Raw genomic sequence first — 22,723 nt, 5'->3', positions numbered from 1 at the left:
CTAGCCTCTCACTGGAACAAGGGCAAGACTTTAGAGACGGTATCAATCCCAGTCTCCGAACCAGTAAAGGCATGCCTGAACTGGTGGGACAGCAATATCAGTCTGAGAGAGGGACTATCCCTAGCAGTCAAGAACCCAAACCACGTGTTGTTCTCAGACGCGTCGGATTTGGGTTGGGGTGCGACCCTGGACGGTCGGGAATGCTCGGGTCTGTGGACCTCAAGTCAGAAGAGCATGCACATCAACGGCAAGGAGCTATTAGCAGTCCACTTGGCCTTGATGAAATTCGAAAGCATTCTTCGAAACAAAGTGGTAGAGGTCAACTCAGACAACACCACAGCTTTGGCGTACATCTCCAAGCAAGGAGGCACACACTCCCACACGCTGTACGAGATCGCAAGGGACCTTCTCATATGGTCAAGAAATCGAGGCATCTCCCTGTTGACGAGATTCATCCAGGGGGACTTGAACGTCTTGGCAGACTGTCTCAGTCGGAGGGGTCAGGTGATACCCACGGAATGGACCCTCCACAAGGACGTGTGCAAGAGTCTTTGGGCGACTTGGGGTCAACCCACCATAGACCTCTTTGCCACCTCGTTGACCAAAAGGTTACCGATCTATTGCTCACCAGTCCCAGATCCAGAGGCGATCCACATAGACGCGTTTCTACTGGATTGGTCTCATCTGGACTTATATGCATTCCCACCATTCAAGATAGTCAACAAGGTACTGCAGAAGTTCGCCTCTCACGAAGGGACAAGGTTGACGTTGGTTGCTCCACTCTGGCCCGCGAGAGAGTGGTTCACCGAGGTACTTCAATGGCTGGTAGACATTCCAAGAAGTCTTCCTCTAAGGGTAGATCTCTTACGTCAGCCCCACGTAAAGAATGTTCATCAAAGCCTCCCCGCGCTTCGTCTGACTGCCTTCAGACTATCGAAAGACTCTCAAGAGCTCGAGGCTTTTCGAAGGAGGCAGCCAGTGCGATTGCGAGAGCTAGGAGAGCTTCTACCATCAGAGTATACCAGTCGAAGTGGGAAGTCTTTCGAGACTGGTGCAAGTCAGCATCTGTGTCCTCTTCCAGTACCTCTGTAGCCCAAATCGCAGATTTTCTTTTACATCTGAGAAATGTTCGCTCCCTCTCAGCTCCCACTATTAAGGGCTACAGGAGCATGTTGGCTTCGGTCTTTCGACATAGAGGCTTAGATCTTTCCAACAATAAAGATCTCCAAGATCTCCTTAAGTCTTTCGAGACCTCTAAGGAACGTCGTATGGCAACTCCTGGATGGAACTTAGACCTGGTCCTAAGGTTCCTCATGTCAGACAGGTTTGAGCCATTACATTCAGCCTCCCTGAAGGATCTTACCCTCAAGACGCTTTTCCTAGTGTGCTTGGCTTCGGCTAAAAGGGTCAGTGAAATTCATGCCTTCAGTAAGAACATCGGCTTTTCTACAGAGAAAGCCACATGTTCACTTCAACTTGGTTTCCTGGCCAAAAATGAACTGCCTTCTCGTCCTTGGCCTAAGTCTTTTGATATACCTTGCCTGTCAGAGATCGTAGGCAACGAACTTGAAAGAGTGCTGTGTCCAGTTAGAGCTCTTAAGTTCTACTTAGCTCGTACTAAGTCCTTACGAGGTGGATCTGAGGCCTTATGGTGCTCAGTTAAGAAACCATCATTACCTATGTCAAAGAATGCTTTGTCATATTTTATCAGATTTTTAATCCGAGAGGCTCATTCTCACTTGAATGAAAAAGACCGATGCTTGCTTAAGGTTAAGACGCCCGAAGTAAGAGCTATAGCAACTTCCGTGGCCTTTAAGCAAAATAGAGCTCTGCAAAGTATTATGGACGCGACCTTTTGGAGAAGCAAGTCGGTATTCGCGTCATTTTACTTAAAAGATGTCCAGACTCTTCACGAGGACTGCTACACACTGGGTCCATTCGTTGCAGCGAGTGCAGTAGTGGGTGAGGGTTCTACCACTACATTCCCTTAATTCCAATATCCTTTTAATCTGTCTCTTGAAATGTTTTTAATCTTGTTTTTGGGTTGTACGGAAGGCTAAGAAGCCTTTCGCATCCTGGTTGATTTGGCGGGTGGTCAAATGTCATTTCTTGAGAGCGCCCAGATTAGGGGTTTGATGAGGTCCTGTTGTATGGGTTGCAGCCCTTGATACTTCAGCTCGTGGGAGTCTTTCAGCATCCTAAGAGGATGGCTGGGCTTCGTGAGGAAGACAGACTAACAAGGCAGAGTAATCGTCTAAGTCAACTTCCTTACCAGGTACCTATATATATTTGGGTTTTGTTATGATATAACTGTCAAAAACTCTAAGCATATACGCTGTAAACTTTATTAATTCTGGTCTCTACCCACCACCATGGGTGTGAATCAGCTATTATATATTCACCGGCTAAGTTAAATATTTAAAAATGATATTTTGATTATAAAATAAATTTTTGAATATACTTACCCGGTGAATATATAAATTAAAGGCCCCCCTTCCTCCCCGATAGAGACCCAGCGGGATGAGAAGAACTGGAGCTGTTTACATGTATATGCGGTATCTGGCCGATAGTTGGCGCTGGTGGGCACACCCGCAACCTTCATAGCGATCGCTCGCGAGTTTTTTGTGTTTTTCTGTCGAGCCGCCTGAGACGTCAGCTATTATATATTCACCGGGTAAGTATATTCAAAAATTTATTTTATAATCAAAATATCATTTTGTGCTTTTTATGTAATTTTATGTCTATTCATCAATTTCTTATTATTGGCTTTAAAACTAGAATTTAATGTAAAAATACCATTACAAAATTGATGCTGGAATGCAGTACATAATTAGGGAAGTTTTGTTTCATACTTATATTTGCGTATCCTAATCTTTTTTTCTCATGGCTGTTGTTCTTATTTTGGTTTTTAGATCATAAGAATAAATTCATAATTTATTTCTTGATTGTTGAAGTCTGGATGTTATAGGCTTAACTTGTAGTTTTGAAGTTCAGTAATAATTATACGTGGGTTTCGGTTGAATGGGTAATGATCTTTTTGTTATGCATATGTGTTGTTGTTTCAGATTGCCTGGCCCGTACGGCCAGGCACAGGCTCTTGCACACTTGCAGCCCATAGGTGTTGGTTGATTTTTTTTAGGTGTATAGGTGATTTAGGTTATGGGATAATCTGCAACTTTTATTTGTAGGTGGTTTGGAATAGGATGTTGGTTAAGGATAATCTGCAACTTTTATTTGTAGGTGGTTTGGAATAGGATGTTGGTTAAGGATAATCTGCAACTTTTATTTGTAGGTGGTTTGGGATAGGATGTTGGTTAAGGATAATCTGCAACTTTTATTTGTAGGTGGTTTGGGATAGGATAATTAGCAGCTTGTTTCTTTTTTCTTTCTTTCTTTTTTCTTTTTTCTTTTTTCGAGGCACACAATGCATATTGTTGTTCTGCTTTCTTGTTTTATTAGTTAGAAGAAAAAAATTTATTCTATGATATATAAACCATCTCAATATGAAATCAAATCCTAACTACTTTTGTAATCTAGGGATTTCAGTCAACATACAGTACAGTATTACAATATGATCTCTTGTAGCTTGATAATCCAGCAATATGGATACTCTCTCAATAAGTGAAGCTAGTTTAAGGTTCATGGAAAATAACATTGGCTATAATATGAAATTTTTCAATATTAAACTTACCCGGTGATCATATAGCTGTCAGCTCTGCTGCCCGACAGAAAAACCTACGGACGAAATACGCCGGCGATCGCTATACAGGTGGGGGTGTACATCAACAGCGCCATCTGTCGAGCAGGTACTCAAGTACTCCATGTCAACACAGAACCAATTTTCTCTCTGTCGTGCCACCGGCAAGACCTACTAAATACGCTGTTGTTTTCTGGATTGATTTTCACGTTATTTGGTGAAGTATTCATTTCTGGTTATTAGCTATCGCTGTGCAGAAGTTATCTTCAATACTTCCTTGCATTCTTTTATTGAATTTTGGATTATTTGTTGATGACTTGGATAGATTTTGAATTCCCCCCTTTGACTAATTCAAGATGTCTGACCCTTCTCAAGTCCCCAAGTACAGGAAGTGTAGCGCTAGGGACTGTTCAAGGCGTCTTCCGAAGGCCTCTATCGATCCGCACACCATTTGTTCCAATTGTAGGGGTAAAGCCTGTCAATTGGAAGATCGATGTGAGGAATGCGTTGGGCTTTCGGAATTCGATTTTCAAGAATTCCTGAAATATGCACGTAGGCTAGAGAAGGATAGAATCAGGAGGAGTTCGTCTCGCTCAGTAGATTTTTCCTCTCCCCATGCCCCACAACCTATTCCTTCCCCTGTAGTGGTTGCACCCGACCCCCCTGCTAGCTCTCATCAACCTTCGATGGCAGATATGATGCGTGCCATCCAGGCTCTAGGTGAGAGAGTCGAGTCATTGGCGAATGACCGCAATCAACTCATGGCTGACGTCAGGGAGTTGAAAGGTAAGAGTGCAGTGGGAAGTGAAGTGAGTGTTAGTGCAGTGAAAAGTGTCAGTGTTACGCATGAGGGTGCGTCTGTTCGTGCCTGTCGTCCTCCCAGTCCGGGACCTCTTGCAAGCTCCCAAGCCCAGGGGAGAAGCAATGTCGTACGACCAAAGGGTTCGACAGGCTTTAATCAGCGGACAGACGTTCCCTCCGTGGTTTCGGACGTATCTTGCCTAGATCGTCCCACCCACAAGAAGACGAGTGAGCCCGTTCATTCCTCGTCTGCGGAAGAGGTTTCACGCCAGAAACGATGGACCAAGGTCTCACGGCCTCTTAAACGCAAGGTCCCTTCCGAGCAAGTCCAACGGCCCAGGTGTAGCCACTGGGTCAGTTCGGACTCGCTGCAGTCCTCCGACGACTGCACGCCTCCTAAGAGAGGCAAAGTGGTACCGCAACAGGCATTAACTCCGTCTGTTGCCGCACCAGCTGCTGTAGACCCTAAGTGGTCTTTGCTACAGTCTATGCAGACTCAGTTAGCTTCCTTTATGCAGGAGTATCGTGCGGAGAAGGTTGACGCTGCACCCGTTAGCCTACAACCAACCACGGTTGTGCGCCCAGCAGACGCTGAGGCTGCCTGCTCCCACACTCCAGCTGTGAGAGCTCCACCACCCATGCGCAGTCGACCCTGCCAGACGCATGTTGACGTTCACAGACGCACGGAACCCTCCGTTGACGTTCGTGTGCTACCACAACAACAGGAGGGTGGAGTTCAGTTGCCGTGTTTTGACGCGGTGCGTCAGCCTCCGCAACCCACGGTGGTCTCCGCTATCCGACCACAGTCAGGAGTAGACGCTTTGCGTCCCCACTTAGCTATGGTTGTTGCCAGTTCTCAGACTGACCAACGGTTCCATGACGTTGGGTCCAGTGCAGCCACGCATGCACCCGTGCTGCCGGACTCAGCCGTCCAGCTTTTACCTACTCCTTTGCCGCTTCTTCCTCAACTTTCAGACGATGGACTCTCTGATGATGACGAAGCTGCACATCTTGACGACCAACACTCGGACATCGACGAAGCCAAGACCACGCCTCCCTCCTTAGACTTTAGGAAAGTGCTTGCGCTGTTCAAGGATTTATATCCGGATCAGTTTGTGTCTGCAGCACCACGCTCGCCTCCCTTTGAGTTCGCTTTAGGCATGCAGTCAGCAGCACCTGCCTTTACGAAGCTCGTACTCGCGCGCTCGTCCAAGAGAGCTTTCAGGGTACTGGGAGAGTGGTTGCAGTCCAAAAAGCAACTTGGGAAGACAACCTTCATGTTTCCCCCGGCCAAGCTTGCTTCCAGATCTAGCGTCTGGTATGCCACGGGAGAAGTTCTCGGCTTGGGAGTTCCTGCCTCTGCCCAGGGCGACTTCTCAAGTCTGGTAGACTCTCCCCGCAGGCTGGCTATGAGACGCTCCAAGATTTGCTGGACTCCTTCGGATATGGACCATCTTATGAAAGGAGTTTTCCGTGCATTCGAAGTCTTTAACTTCTTGGACTGGTGTTTGGGAGCGTTGAGCAGGAAGACCTCACCTTCTGATAAGGAAACTTCCATGCTCATTATGTCCTGCATGGACAAAGCCATACGGGATGGTTCTAGTGAGCTTGCGGCTTCTTTCGTGTCCGGGGTCCTCAAGAAGCGGGATCACCTTTGCTCCTTCTTGTCTGCTGGAATCACCCCATGTCAAAAGTCGGAACTTATGTTTGCTCCGCTCTCGAAGTGTCTCTTCCCTGAAGAGTTGATCAAGGAGATTGCCGCCTCCTTGATCCAGAAAGACACTCATGACCTGGTGGCGTCATCCGCACGCAAAGCCACCCCTTTGCCATCCGTGCCTAGACCCAGGATGGACACTCCAGCGTCAAGGTTCATACCGCCCTTTCGTGGCAGAGCCTCCAGCAGAGGAGGTGCTCATGCCGAAAGACAACGTGGGAGCAAGAAGAAGGGTTCCAAGTCCTCTAGAGGCAGAGTCTGACTGCCACCTTCTTCAGGCAGCAGTGGGAGCCAGGCTCAAGAACTACTGGCAGGCCTGGGAGAACAGGGGCGCAGATGCACAGTCTGTGAAGTTACTCAGAGAGGGGTACAGGATTCCATTCTTGCGCAAGCCCCCTCTAGCAACAACTCCCATCGACCTCTCTCCCAGGTACAGAGAGGAGGACAAGAGGCTAGCTTTACAGCAAGAGGTGTCTCTCTTACTTCAAAAGGGAGCGGTAGTCATAGTCCGGGACCATCAATCCCCGGGCTTCTACAACCGTCTCTTCTTAGTGGCGAAGAAGACAGGAGGGTGGAGACCGGTGCTAGACGTCAGTGCTCTGAATGTCTTTGTCACAAAGCAGACGTTCACCATGGAGACGACAAAGTCGGTTCTAGCATCGGTCAGGAAGGAAGACTGGATGGTCTCGTTAGACCTAAAGGACGCTTACTTTCACGTCCCCATCCACCCAGATTCCCAACCTTTTCTAAGGTTCGTTTTCGGGAAGGTTGTATACCAGTTCCAAGCCCTGTGCTTTGGCCTAAGCACGGCACCTCTAGTTTTTACCAAACTGATGAGGAATATTGCCAAATTCCTGCATTTAGCAGACATCAGAGCCTCCCTCTATTTGGACGACTGGCTTTTAAGAGCTGCGTCAAGTCGTCGCTGTCTGGAGAATCTCAAGTGGACTCTGGATCTGACCGAGGAATTGGGTCTCCTGGTCAATATGGAAAAGTCCCAACTCGTCCCATCCCAAACTATAGTATACCTAGGAATGGAGATTCAGAGTCAAGCTTTTCGGGCTTTTCCGTCGGCCCCCAGAATCAGTCAAGCCCAAGAATGCATCCAGAACATGCTGAAGAAGGACCGATGTTCAGTCAGACAGTGGATGAGTCTGATAGGGACGCTTTCATCACTGTACCAGTTCATCGCGTTAGGGAGACTCCACCTCCGACCCCTTCAATTTCACCTAGCTGTTCACTGGAGAAAGGACAAGACGCTAGAAGCGGTCTCGTTTCCTATTTCCGAGAAGATGAAGTCTTCACTGACTTGGTGGAAGAACAACATTCTCCTCAGGGAGGGTCTGCCACTGGCTGTTCAGACCCCCGACCACCTTCTCTTCTCGGACGCATCGGACACGGGCTGGGGTGCGACATTGGACGGTCGGGAATGCTCGGGCACGTGGAATACGGATCAAAGAACGTTGCACATCAACTGCAAGGAGCTACTGGCAGTTCATCTGGCCTTGAGAAGCTTCAAGTCCCTCCTTCTAGGCAAGGTGGTGGAGGTGAACTCCGACAACACCACAGCCTTGGCGTACATCTCCAAGCAAGGAGGGACTCATTCGATGACGTTGTACGAGATCGCAAGGGACCTCCTCACCTGGTCAAGAGATCGAAACATATCCCTTGTAACGAGGTTCATTCAAGGCGACATGAATGTCATGGCAGACCGCCTCAGCCGGAAGGGTCAAATCATCCCAACAGAGTGGACCCTTCACAAGAATGTATGCAACAGACTATGGGCCTTGTGGGGTCAGCCTACCATAGATCTGTTCGCAACCTCGATGACCAAGAGGCTCCCAATTTATTGCTCACCGATTCCGGACCCAGCAGCAGTTCACATAGATGCCTTTCTTCTGGATTGGTCCCATCTAGACCTTTATGCGTTCCCCCCGTTCAAGATTGTCAACAGAGTACTGCAGAAGTTCGCCTCTCACGAAGGGACAAGGTTGACGTTGGTTGCTCCCCTCTGGCCCGCGAGAGAATGGTTCACCGAGGTACTGCAATGGCTAGTAGACGTTCCCAGAACACTTCCTCTAAGAGTGGACCTTCTGCGTCAGCCGCATGTAAAGAAGGTACACCCAAGCCTCCACGCTCTTCGTCTGACTGCCTTCAGACTATCGAAAGACTCTCGAGAGCTAGAGGCTTTTCGAAGGAGGCAGCCAGAGCGATTGCTAGAGCAAGGAGGACATCCACTCTCAAAGTCTACCAGTCAAAGTGGGAAGTCTTCCGAAGCTGGTGCAAGTCGAAATCAGTATCCTCAACCAGTACCTCTGTAACTCAGATAGCTGACTTCCTTTTATACCTAAGGAAGGAAAGATCCCTTTCAGCTCCCACGATCAAGGGTTACAGAAGCATGTTGGCAGCAGTCTTCCGTCACAGAGGCTTAGATCTTTCCAACAACAAAGATCTACAGGACCTCCTTAAGTCTTTTGAGACCTCGAAGGAGCGTCGGTTGGCCACACCAGGTTGGAACTTAGACGTGGTACTAAGATTCCTTATGTCAGCAAGGTTCGAACCACTTCAATCAGCCTCTTTTAAAGATCTCACTTTGAAAACTCTTTTCCTCGTCTGCTTAGCAACAGCTAAAAGAGTCAGTGAGATACACGCCTTCAGCAGGAACATTGGATTTACATCTGAAACGGCTACATGTTCCTTACAGCTTGGTTTTTTAGCCAAAAACGAACTTCCTTCTCGTCCTTGGCCCAAATCGTTCGATATTCCAAGCCTTGCTAATTTGGTTGGAAATGAACAAGAAAGAGTACTATGCCCTGTAAGAGCTCTTAAGTACTATTTGAGACGTACTAAGCCATTACGTGGACAGTCAGAAGCTTTATGGTGCGCCATTAAGAAACCTTCTTTACCTATGTCGAAGAATGCAGTTTCTTATTATATCAGACTTTTGATTCGAGAAGCTCATTCCCATCTGAATGAGGAGGACCATGCTTTGCTGAAGGTAAGGGCACATGAAGTTAGAGCTGTCGCAACTTCAGTGGCCTTCAAACAAAACAGATCTCTGCAGAGTGTAATGGATGCAACCTATTGGAGAAGCAAGTCAGTGTTCGCATCATTTTACCTTAAAGATGTCCAGTCTCTTTACGAGAACTGCTACACCCTGGGACCATTCGTAGCAGCGAGTGCAGTAGTGGGTGAGGGCTCAACCACTACATTCCCCTAATCCCATAACCTTTTTAATCTTTCTCTTGAAATGCTTTTTATTGTTGTTTTTTAGGTTGTCCGGAAGGCTAAGAAGCCTTTCGCATCCTGGTTGATTTGGCGGGTGGTCAAATTCTTTCTTGAGAAGCGCCTAGATTAGAGGTTTTGATGAGGTCCTTTAGTATGGGTTGCAACCCTTCATACTTCAGCTCCTAGGAGTCGCTCAGCATCCTATGAGGATTGCGAGGCTCAGTAAGGAAGACGTACTTAAAAAAGGCAGAGTAATTGTTCAAGTCGACTTCCTTACCAGGTACTTATTAATTTTATGTTTGTTATTTTGAGTAACTGCTAAAATGAAATACGAAATACTTAGCTCTTATTGTTAACATATATGCTGGTCTCTACCCACCCCCCTGGGTGTGAATCAGCTATATGATCACCGGGTAAGTTTAATATTGAAAAATGTTATTTTCATTAGTAAAATAAATTTTTGAATATACTTAAACGGTGATCATAAATTAAAGGACCCGCCCTTCCTCCCCAATAGAGACCCAGTGGGCCGAGGAGAAAATTGGTTCTGTGTTGACATGGAGTACTTGAGTACCCGCTCGACAGATGGCGCTGTTGATGTACACCCCCACCTGTATAGCGATCGCTGGCGTATTTCGTCCGTAGGTTTTTCTGTCGGGCAGCAGAGCTGACAGCTATATGATCACCGGGTAAGTATATTCAAAAATTTATTTTACTAATGAAAATAACATATTAGATTAGCTTATTTGTAATTTGTGAATGTTAAGGCTATTATTTTGAGAGGAAAAATATTTTTGAATGTATTACTGCACTCCTGTTTAGAATTTAATGCCTAGTGGATCTTCAAGTACATACATGCATATACCAAGGCACTTCCCCCAATTTTGGGGGGTAGCCGACATCAAACAAAGGAAAAAAGGGGACTTTTCCTCTCTATAATCCTCCCAGCCTGACAAGGGACTCAACCGAGTTCGGCTGGTACTGCTAGGGTGTCACAGCCCACCTTCCCCCATTATCCACCACAGATGAAGCTTCATAATGCTGAATCCCCTACTGCTGCTACCTCCGCGGTCATCCAAGGCGACCGGAGGAAGCAGCTCTCTTGCCTCTCTCACATCTATCCTCCTATTACCCAGAGCTTTCTTCACTTCATCCATCCTCCCAAACCTTGGCCTTCCTCTTGTACTTCTTCCATCAACTCTTGCATTCATCACCTTCTTTAGCAGACAGCCATTTTCCATTCTCTCAACATGGCCAAACCACCTCAACACATTCATATCCACTCTAGCTGCTAACTCATTTCTTACACCCGTTCTCACTGTACTAAATATTTCAAGCTTTCTAGGTTACTTTTATGGACTGGGGATTTATCAGAAATATACTCATCGGAATGTATTATACAGTACATTACGATACTTTTTATATTCCAGGATTGGATCTGGTACTTCACACAATGGCTCTGGTGTTCTTGGATTGTTCAAGCCATCATCAGAAAGGCATTTTGTCAGTTACTCTGTCAGTCTTATAAAGAGTTTGCAGGATCAAGGCTATAATTTAGGTAAGGCATGAATTACTAAATAAATGGAATTCCATATGTTTCCATTACTGTATTACACTTGCTGTGAGTTAGCTTTTTAATAATTACAGTGCAACTCTGCTCCAGGAGGGTGGAATGTAATGAACAGTGAAATTTATTTTGTATTTTTATTTGCAGTTCCGAATTAATACCTTATGATTGTAGAACAATAGATTTGATAAAAATTCTTTAATCACATAAATAGCATTAACTAGTGGTATTATAAGTACAGTATGAATTTATTCTTAACAGTGATATAAAATACTATCTACATTCTTCATACATTAACTTGACCTCATTTTACAGATTTCAAGCAGTGTGGTAGCCTTAACTTGGCAAGAACAAGAGATAGAGCTATTGCAATGAAAAGAAGGCTTGCTTATACAAAACCTTCTGGTTTAGAGTGTGAGGTAAGCATTAGGTTTGCAACACATATTAAATGCAGCCCTGTAATTTTTCTAATTATTTTTTCTTTATTGTATAATGAATGTCTTTGGAAAGATACGTCTGTTAATTTTCGTGGTTTACATCACATTTTGATGTAATTTGCTGAAATTATGAAAATTCTCTTTTTCAATATTAAACTTAGCCGGTGATCATATAAGCTGTCAGCTCTACTGCCCGACAGAAAAACCTAAGGACAAAATACGCCAGCGATCGCTATACAGGTGGGGGTGTACATCAACAGCGCCATCTGTCGAGCAGGTACTCAAGTACTCCATGTCAACACAGAACCAATTTTCTCTCTGTCGTGCCACTGGCAAGACCTACTAAATACGCTGTTGCTTACTGGATTGATTTTCACAGATTTTGGTGAAGTACTCATTTCTAGTTTTTAGCTTTCGCTTTGCAGAGGTTATCTTCAATACTTCCTTGCATTCTTTGATTGAATTTTGGATTATTTGTTGACGACTTGGATAGATTTTGAATTTCCCCTTTGACTAATTCAAGATGGCTGACCCTTCTCAAGTCCCTAAATACAGGAAGTGTAGTGCTAGGGACTGTTTTAGGCGTCTTCCGAAGGCCTCTATCGATCCTCACACCATTTGTTCCAATTGTAGGGGTAAATCCTGTCAATGGGAAGATCGGTGTGAGGAATGCGTTGGGCTTTCGGAATTCGATTTTCTCGAATTCCTTAAATATTCACGTAGGCTAGAGAGAGATAGAGTCAGGAGGAGTTCATCTCGCTCAGTTGATTTTTCCTCTCCCCATGCCCCACAACCTATTCCTTCCCCTGTAGTGGTTACTCCTGATCCCCCTTCTAGTACTCAACAACCTTCGATGGCAGATATGATGCGTGCCATCCAGGCTCTGGGTGAGAGAGTCGAGTCATTGGCGAGTGACCGCAACCAACTCATGGCTGACGTCAGGGAGTTGAAGGGTAAGAGTGCAGTGGGAAGTGAAGTGAGTGGTAGTGCTGTGAAAAGTGTTAGTGTTGCGCTTGAGGGTGCGTCTGTTCGTGCCTGTCGTCCTCCCAGTCCGGGACCTCTTGCAAGCTCCCAAGCCCAGGGGAGAAGCAATGTCGTACGACCAAAGGGTTCGACAGGCTTTAATCAGCGGACAGACGTTCCCTCCGTGGTTTCGGACGTATCTTGCCAAGATCGCCCCACCCACAAGAAGACGAGAGAGCCCGTTCATTCCTCGTCTGCGGAAGAGGTTTCACGCCAGAAACGATGGACCAAGGTCTCTCGGCCTCTCAAACGCAAGGTCCCTTCCGCGCAAGTCCAACGGCCCAGGTGTAGCCACTGGGTCAGTTCGGACTCGCTGCAGTCTTCCGATGACTGCACACCTCCTAAGAGAGGCAAAGTGGTACCGCAACAGGCAGTAACACCGTCTGTTGCCGCACCTGCTGCTGTAGACCCTAAGTGGTCTTTGCTACAGTCTATGCAGACACAGTTAGCATCTTTTATGCAGGAGTATCGTGCGGAGAAGGTTGACGCTGCACCCGTTAGCCTACAACCATCCACGGTTGTGCGTACAGTAGACGCTGAGGCTACCTTCTCCCGCACTCCGGCTGTGAGAGTCCCACCACCCATGCGCAGTGTACCCTGCCAGCCGCACGTTGACGTTCACAGACGCACGGAACCCTCCGTTGACGTTCGCGAGTTACCACAACAACAGGAGGGTGGAGTTAAGTTGCTTTGTTTTGACGCTGTGCGTCAACCTCCGCAACCCACTGTGGTTACCGCTACTCGCCCGCAGCAGACTAGTCAGTCAGGAGTAGAAGCTTTGCTTCCCCACACAGCTATGGTTGTTGCCAGCTCACAGACTGACCAACAGTTCCATGACGTTGCGTCCAGTGCAGTCACGCATGCACCCGTGCTGCCGGACTCAGCCGACCAGCTGATTCCTACTCCTTTGCCGCTTCCTCCTCAACATTCAGACGATGGACTCTCTGATGATGACGACGCTGCACATCTTGACGACCCGCACACGGACATCGACGAACCCAAGACCACGCCTCCCTCCTTGGACTTTAGGAAAGTGCTTGCACTGTTCAAGGATTTATATCCTGATCAGTTTGTGTCTGCAGCACCACGCTCTCCTCCCTCTGAGTTCGCTTTAGGCACGCAGTCATCCGCACCTGCCTTTACGAAGCTCGTCCTCGCCCGCTCATCCAAGAGAGCTTTAAGAGTGCTGGGAGATTGGTTGCAGTCCAAGAAGCAACTTGGGAAGACAGCTTTCATGTTTCCCCCTGCCAAGCTTGCTTCCAGATCTAGCGTCTGGTATGCCACGGGAGAAGTTCTCGGCTTGGGAGTTCCTGCCTCTGCCCAGGGCGACTTCTCAAGTCTTGTAGACTCTCCCCGCAGGCTGGCCATGAGACGCTCCAAGATTTGTTGGACTCCTTCGGATTTAGACCATCTGATGAAAGGAGTATTCAGAGCGTTCGAAGTTTTTAACTTTTTGGTCTGGTGTTTGGGAGCGTTGAGCAGGAAGACCTCCCCTTCTGACAAGGAAACTTCCATGCTCATAATGTCCTGCATGGACAAAGCCATACGGGATGGTTCTAGTGAGCTTGCGGCTTCTTTCGTTTCCGGGGTCCTCAAGAAACGGGAACACCTTTGCTCCTTCTTGTCAGCTGGAGTAACCCCATGTCAAAGATCGGAGCTTATGTTTGCTCCTCTCTCGAAGTGCCTCTTCCCTGAGAAGTTGATCAAGGAGATTGCTGCCTCCTTGATTCAAAAAGACACACATGACCTGGTTGCGTCATCCGCACGCAAAGCCACCCCTTTGCCCTCCGTGTCTAGACCCAGGATGGATACTCCAGCGTCAAGGTTCATTCCGCCCTTTTGTGGCAGAGCCTCCAGCAGAGGAGGTGCTCGTGCCGAAGGTCAACGTGGGAGCAAGAAGAAAGGTTCCAAGTCCTTTAGAGGCAGAGTCTGACTGCCACCTTCTTCAGACAGCAGTGGGAGCCAGGCTCAAGAACTACTGGCAGGCCTGGGAGAACAGGGGCGCAGACGCACAATCTGTGAAGTTACTCAGAGAGGGGTACAAGATTCCATTCTTGCGCAAGCCCCCTCTAGCAACAACTCCCATCGACCTCTCTCCCAGGTACAGAGAGGAGGACAAGAGACTAGCTTTGCAGCAAGAGGTGTCTCTCTTACTACAAAAGGGAGCGGTAGTCAAAGTCCGGGACCATCAATCCCCGGGCTTCTACAACCGTCTCTTCTTAGTCGTGAAGAAGACAGGAGGGTGGAGACCGGTGCTAGACGTCAGTGCTCTGAATGTCTTTGTCACAAAGCAGACGTTCACCATGGAGACGACAAAGTCGGTTCTAGCATCGGTCAGGAAGGAAGACTGGATGGTCTCTTTAGACCTCAAGGACGCTTACTTTCACGTCCCCATCCACCCAGATTCCCAACCTTTTCTAAGGTTCGTTTACGGGAAGGTTGTATACCAATTTCAAGCCCTGTGCTTTGGCCTAAGCACGGCGCCTCTTGTTTTTACGAAACTGATGAGGAATATTGCCAAATTCCTGCATTTAGCAGACATCAGAGCCTCCCTCTATTTGGACGACTGGCTTCTAAGAGCTTCGTCAAGTCGTCGCTGTCTGGAGAATCTAAAATGGACTCTGGATCTGACCAAGGAATTGGGTCTCCTGGTCAATATGGAAAAGTCCCAACTCGTCCCATCCCAAACTATAGTGTACCTAGGAATGGAGATTCAGAGTCAAGCTTTTCGGGCTTTTCCGTCGGCCCCCAGAATCAGTCAAGCCCAAGAATGCATCCAGAACATGCTAAAGAAAGACCGATGTTCAGTCAGACAGTGGATGAGTCTGATAGGGACGCTTTCATCACTGGACCAGTTCATTGCGTTAGGGAGACTGCACCTCCGACCCCTTCAATTTCATCTAGCTGTTCACTGGAGAAAGGACAAGACGCTAGAAGCGGTCTCGATCCCTATTTCCGAGAAGATGAAGTCTTCACTGACTTGGTGGAAGGACAACATTCACCTCAGAGAGGGTCTGCCACTGGCTGTTCAGACCCCCAACCACGTTCTCTTCTCAGACGCATCGGACACGGGCTGGGGTGCGACATTAGACGGTCGGGAATGCTCGGGCACGTGGAACGCGGATCAAAGAACGTTACATATCAACTGCAAGGAGCTACTGGCAGTTCATCTGGCCTTGAGAAGCTTCAAGTCCCTCCTTCTAGGCAAGGTGGTGGAGGTGAACTCCGACAACACCACAGCCTTGGCGTACATCTCCAAGCAAGGAGGGACTCATTCGATGACGTTATACGAGATCGCAAGGGACCTCCTCACCTGTTCAAGAGATCTAAACCTGTCTCTAGTAACGAGGTTCATTCAAGGCAACATGAATGTCATGGCAGACCGCCTCAGCCGGAAGGGTCAAATCATCCCAACAGAATGGACCCTTCACATGAATGTATGCAAGAGACTATGGGCCTTGTGGGGCCAACCTACCATAGATCTATTTGCAACCTCGATGACCAAGAGGCTCCCAATTTATTGCTCGCCGATCCCGGACCCAGCAGCAGTTCATATAGATGCCTTTCTTCTGGATTGGTCCCATCTAGACCTTTATGCATTCCCCCCGTTCAAGATTGTCAACAGAGTACTGCAGAAGTTCGCCTCTCACGAAGGGACAAGGTTGACGTTGGTTGCTCCCCTCTGGCCCGCGAGAGAATGGTTCACCGAGGTACTGCAATGGCTAGTGGACGTTCCCAGAACACTTCCTCTAAGAGTGGACCTTCTGCGTCAGCCACACGTAAAGAAGGTACACCCAAGCCTCCACGCTCTTCGTCTGACTGCCTTCAGACTATCGAAAGACTCTCGAGAGCTAGAGGCTTTTCGAAGGAGGCAGCCAGAGCGATTGCTAGAGCAAGGAAGACATCCACTCTTAAAGTCTACCAGTCGAAGTGGGAAGTCTTCCGAAGCTGGTGCAAGTCGGTATCAGTATCCTCAACCAGTACCTCTGTAACTCAGATAGCTGACTTCCTTTTATACCTAAGGAAGGAAAGATCTCTTTCAGCTCCCACGATCAAGGGTTACAGAAGCATGTTGGCAGCAGTCTTCCGTCACAGAGGCTTAGATCTTTCCAACAACAAAGATCTACAGGACCTCCTTAAGTCTTTTGAGACCTCGAAGGAGCGTTGTTTGGCCACACCAGGTTGGAATTTAGACGTGGTACTAAGATTCCTTATGTCAGAAAGGTTCGAGCCACTACAATCAGCCTCCTTTAAAGATCTCACTTTGAAGACTCTTTTCCTCGTCTGCTTAGCTACAGCTAAAAGAGTCAGTGAGATACACGCCTTCAGCAGGAACATCGGATTTTCATCTGAAACGGCTACATGTTCTTTGCAGCTTGGTTTTCTAGCCAAAAACGAACTACCTTCTCGTCCTTGGCCGAAATCGTTCGATATTCCAAGCCTTTTCAATTTGGTTGGAAATGAACTAGAAAGAGTCTTGTGCCCTGTTAGAGCTCTTAAGTTCTATTTAAAACGAACTAAACCTTTACGAGGACAGTCAGAAGCTTTATGGTGTGCTATTAAGAAACCTTCTTTACCTATGTCGAAGAATGCAGTTTCTTATTATATTAGACTGTTGATACGAGAAGCTCATTCCCATCTGAATGAGGAAGACCATGCTTTGCTGAAGGTAAGGACACATGAAGTTAGAGCTGTCGCAACTTCAGTGGCCTTCAAACAAAACAGATCTCTGCAGAGTATAATGGACGCAACCTATTGGAGAAGCAAGTCAGTGTTCGCGTCTTTTTATCTTAAAGATGTCCAGTCTCTTTACGAGAACTGCTACACCCTGGGACCATTCGTAGCAGCGAGTGCAGTAGTGGGTGAGGGCTCAACCACTACATTCCCCTAATTCCATAACCTTTTTAATCTTTCTCTTGAAATGTTTTTTATTGTTGTTTTTGGGTTGTCCGGAAGGCTAAGAAGCCTTTCGCATCCTGGTTGATTTGGCGGGTGGTCAAATTCTTTTCTTGAGAAGCGCCTAGATTTGAGGTTTTGATGAGGTCCTTTAGTATGGGTTGCAACCCTTCATACTTCAGCTCCTAGGAGTCGCTCAGCATCCTATGAGGATCGCGAGGCTCAGTAAGGAAGACATACTTAAAAAGGCAGAGTAATTGTTCAAGTCGACTTCCTTACCAGGTACTTATTTATTTTATGTTTGTTATTTTGAATAACTGCTAAAATGAAATACAAAATACTTAGCTCTTAAATGTAAACATATAATGCTGGTCTCTACCCACCCCCCTGGGTGTGAATCAGCTTATATGATCACCGGCTAAGTTTAATATTGAAAAATGTTATTTTTATTAGTAAAATAAATTTTTGAATATACTTACCCGGTGATCATATATTAAAGGACCCTCCCTTCCTCCCCAATAGAGACCCAGTGGGCCGAGGAGAAAATTGGTTCTGTGTTGACATGGAGTACTTGAGTACCTGCTCGACAGATGGCGCTGTTGATGTACACCCCCACCTGTATAGCGATCGCTGGCGTATTTTGTCCTTGGGTTTTTCTGTCGGGCAGCAGAGCTGACAGCTTATATGATCACCGGGTAAGTATATTCAAAAATTTATTTTACTAATAAAAATAACATTTTTTATGTTGTATAACTTTGTTTATTCAGAAATATGCAAATTGAGGTACTGTACAGAATATGCTAGTGCTTTATAACAAAAACTGATATAGGAATCCTCTAAAGTGGGATTTGGAAGGGGCAAAATGGAGACCTAGAAATCATACTAAATGGTATATAAGAAGACCTAGACCTGATAGGAGTTCAGGTAGAGAGAATAAATGACAGAAGAGAGTGGAATATTTAAAAGAATGTAGTAGCGATTCATTAATTCTTTTTGTACCATAAAAAAAGCATGGGGAATTTTGTTTTGAGTCTTAACCCTTTCACCCCCAAAGGACGTACCGGTACGTTCTTGCAAAACACTGTTAATTACATATTTTTACATATTTTTTATAATTTTATGAGAAACTTCAGGCATTTTCCAAAAGAATGAGACCAACCTGACCTCTCTAGGACAAAAATTAAGCTTTTTAGAGCAATTTAAAAAAATTATATAGCAAAATGTGCTCGAAATTTAACCTTATGGTGGGGGTAAAAGGGATAATATATTTATTGCTATTTATGCTGGTTATTGCATATAGAACATTTTAGGTAAAATAAACAAATAGTTTAATCTATTTAGAGCTGCACAAGTGATAATTCTCTTGCAATGAAGATGGGGTGAGGGTGAGCTGTGGCACCCTAGCAGTACCAACCAAACTCTACAGACTCCCTTGTCAGGCAGGGAGGAACAAAGAGGAAAAATCCTCTTTTGTTTCCTTTTTGTGTTGGTTACTCCCCAAAATTGGGGGAAGTGCCATAGTAGATAGATAATTGGAATATTTAAGACAACACTGGCAATCCTTAAGTTTTTAATCCATCCATATACCAAGGCACTTCCCCCAATTTTGGGGGGTAGCCGACACCAACAATGAAACAAAACAAAAAGGGGACCTCTACTCTCTATGTTCCTTCAGCCTAATCAGGGACTCAACCGAGTTCAGCTGGTACTGCTAGGGTGCCACAGCCCAACCTCCCACATTTCCACCACAGATGAAGCTTCATAATGCTGACTCCCCTACTGCTGCTACCTCCGCGGTCATCTAAGGCACCGGAGGAAGCAGCAGGGCCTACTGGAACTGCGTCACAATCGCTCGCCATTCATTCCTATTTCTAGCACGCTCTCTTGCCTCTCTCACATCTATCCTCCTATCACCCAGAGCTTTCTTCACACCATCCATCCACCCAAACCTTGGCCTTCCTCTTGTACTTCTCCCATCAACTCTTGCATTCATCACCTTCTTTAGCAGACAACCATTTTCCATTCTCTCAACATGGCCAAACCACCTCAACACATTCATATCCACTCTAGCCGCTAACTCATTTCTTACACCCATTCTCTCCCTCACCACTTCGTTCCTAACCCTATCTACTCGAGATACACCAGCCATACTCCTCAGACACTTCATCTCAAACACATTCAATTTCTGTCTCTCCATCACTTTCATTCCCCACGACTCCGATCCATACATCACAGTTGGTACAATCACTTTCTCATACAGAACTCTCTTTACATTCATGCCCAACCCTCTATTTTTTACTACTCCCTTAACTGCCCCCAACACTTTGCAACCTTCATTCACTCTCTGACGTACATCTGCTTCCACTCCACCATTTGCTGCAACAATAGACCCCAAGTACTTAAACTGATCCACCTCCTCAAGTAACTCTCCATTCAACATGACATTCAACCTTGCACCACCTTCCCTTCTCGTACATCTCATAACCTTACTCTTACCCACATTGACTCTCAACTTCCTTCTCTCACGCACCCTTCCAAATTCTGTCACTAGTCGGTCAAACTTCTCTTCTGTTTTTAATAGTCCAGGAATTCCTGAAGCTGTTAACTAATCGGCAAATATACAGCAGTTCAGTTGATCACAAGCAATCTTTGAGTGACCTTATAAGCATTAGGCAACCTACCAGTTTCAGCTGTTGAGGTGTCAGGGAATTAGCATGATGCATGAATGTAACTACATTAAAGTAATGTGTTGGGTTTGTGAAACATAAATGAGATTATTCAGTTAAGATTTAGATAAGAATATATTTAAACTGTATTCAGGCTCTAGGATCAGCTTGATGCTTTAGAAACTACTCTGTAGTTGATGATTTCATATTTACAGGTTAGATATATTTTTGAAAGCTTATATCGTATATTTCATAGACAAAACATTGCTTTGCTGTGAACTTTAGTATTCTTCATTGATGTAGATCTGTAAACTGTAACCCAGGTTTTGATACCAGTGACACCTTACTTCATTGGCCCTTCTGAGTCAACAAGGCATTTAAAATGAAAGGAATTTGTAAAGGAAAGGTTTGCAACTACAAAACAAAATTTGTTTTTATTTCTTCTGTTTGATCTAATAGTAATACAGAGTTTTTCTTACGGTATTGCAGTGGCTGGATCGCCATGAAATCAAAAGGCTCCATCCTAACTTATACACCGATGACTTAGAAGGTGGCGTTTGGGTCCCTGATGATGCTGTTGCTGATCCGTATCTAGTCTGTAACACTCTTGCCTCTCTTGCTCAAAGACAAGGTAACTTGAACTCATCACTTGTAAGAAAAGAGTTTCTTTAATCTGTAATTATATCTAATTAAATGAAAGCAACTCCCTTTTGTAGCTTGCTCTCTGGCTTCAGTATGATCAAAATTTTTTAAATGACAGTTAGTCAGGTTTTAGAGCCCTCCCCATATCATGGAAATGTAAAACATTTGCGTACTGTGTATTTGTGAAGTATAAAATATGTTACACAATATTGTATTCTCTTGTCCTCAGTTGCCATGTTTTCAGTTGATGTGCTTCTGGGGAGTCAGCAGCACATTATTTTAGGATGACAGATTGTTTTGTATCAAAATGATACCTAAACAACTAGTTCTATATACAGTAATTATTAAATTGTTTATGTATACAAAGTACTTCAGAGCTCAAGGCATTTAAGAAATAGAGTAAAAAGGAATAAGGTATTGTTTGGCAATAATGTCCTTAGTTCCAGTCACCATTCAACTACTGTATACTGTATTGAAAGTAAAGTGCAGTATTGCTATTACAGTATTGTCGTTGGTATCGTTATTAATAGTTTTTTATTTTTTAGCTAATTTTAATGAAACTTGATAGGTAGGTACATCACAAGTTGGTGACTATTCTTGCTAAATGATCTTTATCCTTTCAGGAGCAAAATATTTTGAAGGTTGCACTGTAAAAAGGATTGTTACAGATGAAGTACCTCACTCGCAAATAGTACCTCGCGTCACTGAAATTCTAACTTCGGAAGGTTCAATTAAGTGTGAATATTTTGTGAATGCCTCCGGAATGGTAAGCTTTGCCGTTGAATGTCTACTGTGTTTGATTTTGCCAGAACTAAACTGCCAGTAATATTGGAACTACTCTTCCCTTGGTGTCAGACATAGATTATTTAACTAACTGCCCTTCAATTTTTTATTGTAGAACTTCATGTTCTCAGGATGAGAGACGTTTTATTGCCATCACTTGGTCTCCAAGAACCTTGCAATATTTACAAAAACTTGACTGTGAGCATTTATTAATTTTAGAGATTCTGAATTTGTGTTTTGATTGGGGAGGAAAAGGTCAAGAATAGTAAATTCTTTGTGAAAGTTCAAATAAGTAAGAAAGTTAATGATGATAATTCTTTTGCCTTCTTGAACACAATTACCTTGCATTGAAAGGTGACATTTTCTTTTTACTAGTTTGATTCACCAGTATTTTTTCTCTTGATATTTGATTCAAGATTGTGAATTTCAAGTTAGCTTCTCTCTCTCTCTCTCAGGATATTTTGTTCTACATGAAATAATTTATTACTGTAAGGCCCCAAGTGGTGTTTTCTTCATCTCCCAGGAAGTATTTTTTAAAGAAAGTCAACATGGTCAAGTCTTTGCATAAAATTCTATAATTGCATTTCATGTTAACCATTCCTTAGCTTATTGATTTATTTGTGACATGTTGGTTATTTGAAGTGATTCCATATTGAGTTTGAGATAAGTTTTATGCTAAAATTATGAAAAATTAGCTAAAATAAAATTAAAAAAAGTGCAAAATTAAATTTTGATGAAATTTTGTATGTTCATTATTTTTATTATTTTGACTTAGGTTTCTTTAGCTGAATATATATATATCAAATAGAAATTGTCTATTAACTGCTTTAAATCATAAAGCTGATTAAGCTGTTTTTAAATCCCATTTCTTTTCAAGTGGGCTCGTAATCTAGGGGAGCAGAGTTCTCCAAAAGTCCGAGTGCCTGTTTTCCCTGCAGAGCATTTTTACCTTCATACATAGTAAGTAATTAATTGTCAACTTTTTGTAATAGTAATGATTAAGACGCCCTATAACTTGTGAATTGGCGTATTTCATAGGTTGGAAATTAATTCCCAATCTCGTAGTCCTCTTTAGGAAAAGAAGACAGAATGTGGTAGATGGTAGCCTTGAACCTTTGCTCATAGATTCTCTTGTCCTCAGTTGTCATGCTTCCAGTTTAAAGGTTTAAAGGCTGCTCATGAATGGCAGAGGCAAGGGACATTGACATTGCCCTAGCAAGCAAGACAATGCCCTAGAGACTGACCATATATCACATGATCAGCGCTCAA

At 44.9% G+C, this 22,723-nt stretch overlaps 1 protein-coding gene across 4 annotated transcripts in view; it reads left to right on the top strand.

The window, feature by feature from the left end:
- Positions 1-22,723, top strand: part of LOC137656803 (pyruvate dehydrogenase phosphatase regulatory subunit, mitochondrial-like) — a 112,577-nt gene that overhangs the window by 16,702 nt on the left and 73,152 nt on the right. For all 4 annotated transcript variants that reach the window (XM_068391107.1, XM_068391108.1, XM_068391109.1 and 1 more), the window contains exons 4-8: positions 10,871-10,998; positions 11,323-11,426; positions 20,519-20,660; positions 21,295-21,437; positions 22,332-22,414. In XM_068391107.1, the coding sequence (XP_068247208.1) occupies positions 10,871-10,998; positions 11,323-11,426; positions 20,519-20,660; positions 21,295-21,437; positions 22,332-22,414 (600 nt within the window). The remainder of the gene's footprint in view (positions 1-10,870; positions 10,999-11,322; positions 11,427-20,518; positions 20,661-21,294; positions 21,438-22,331; positions 22,415-22,723) is intronic.

The sequence above is a fragment of the Palaemon carinicauda genome, chromosome 17 (assembly GCF_036898095.1).
Source record: "Palaemon carinicauda isolate YSFRI2023 chromosome 17, ASM3689809v2, whole genome shotgun sequence".
NCBI classification, from domain to species: Eukaryota; Metazoa; Arthropoda; class Malacostraca; order Decapoda; family Palaemonidae; genus Palaemon; species Palaemon carinicauda.
The sequence above is the reverse complement of the archived record's forward strand: the minus strand, read 5'-3'. Positions and strand labels throughout refer to the sequence as shown.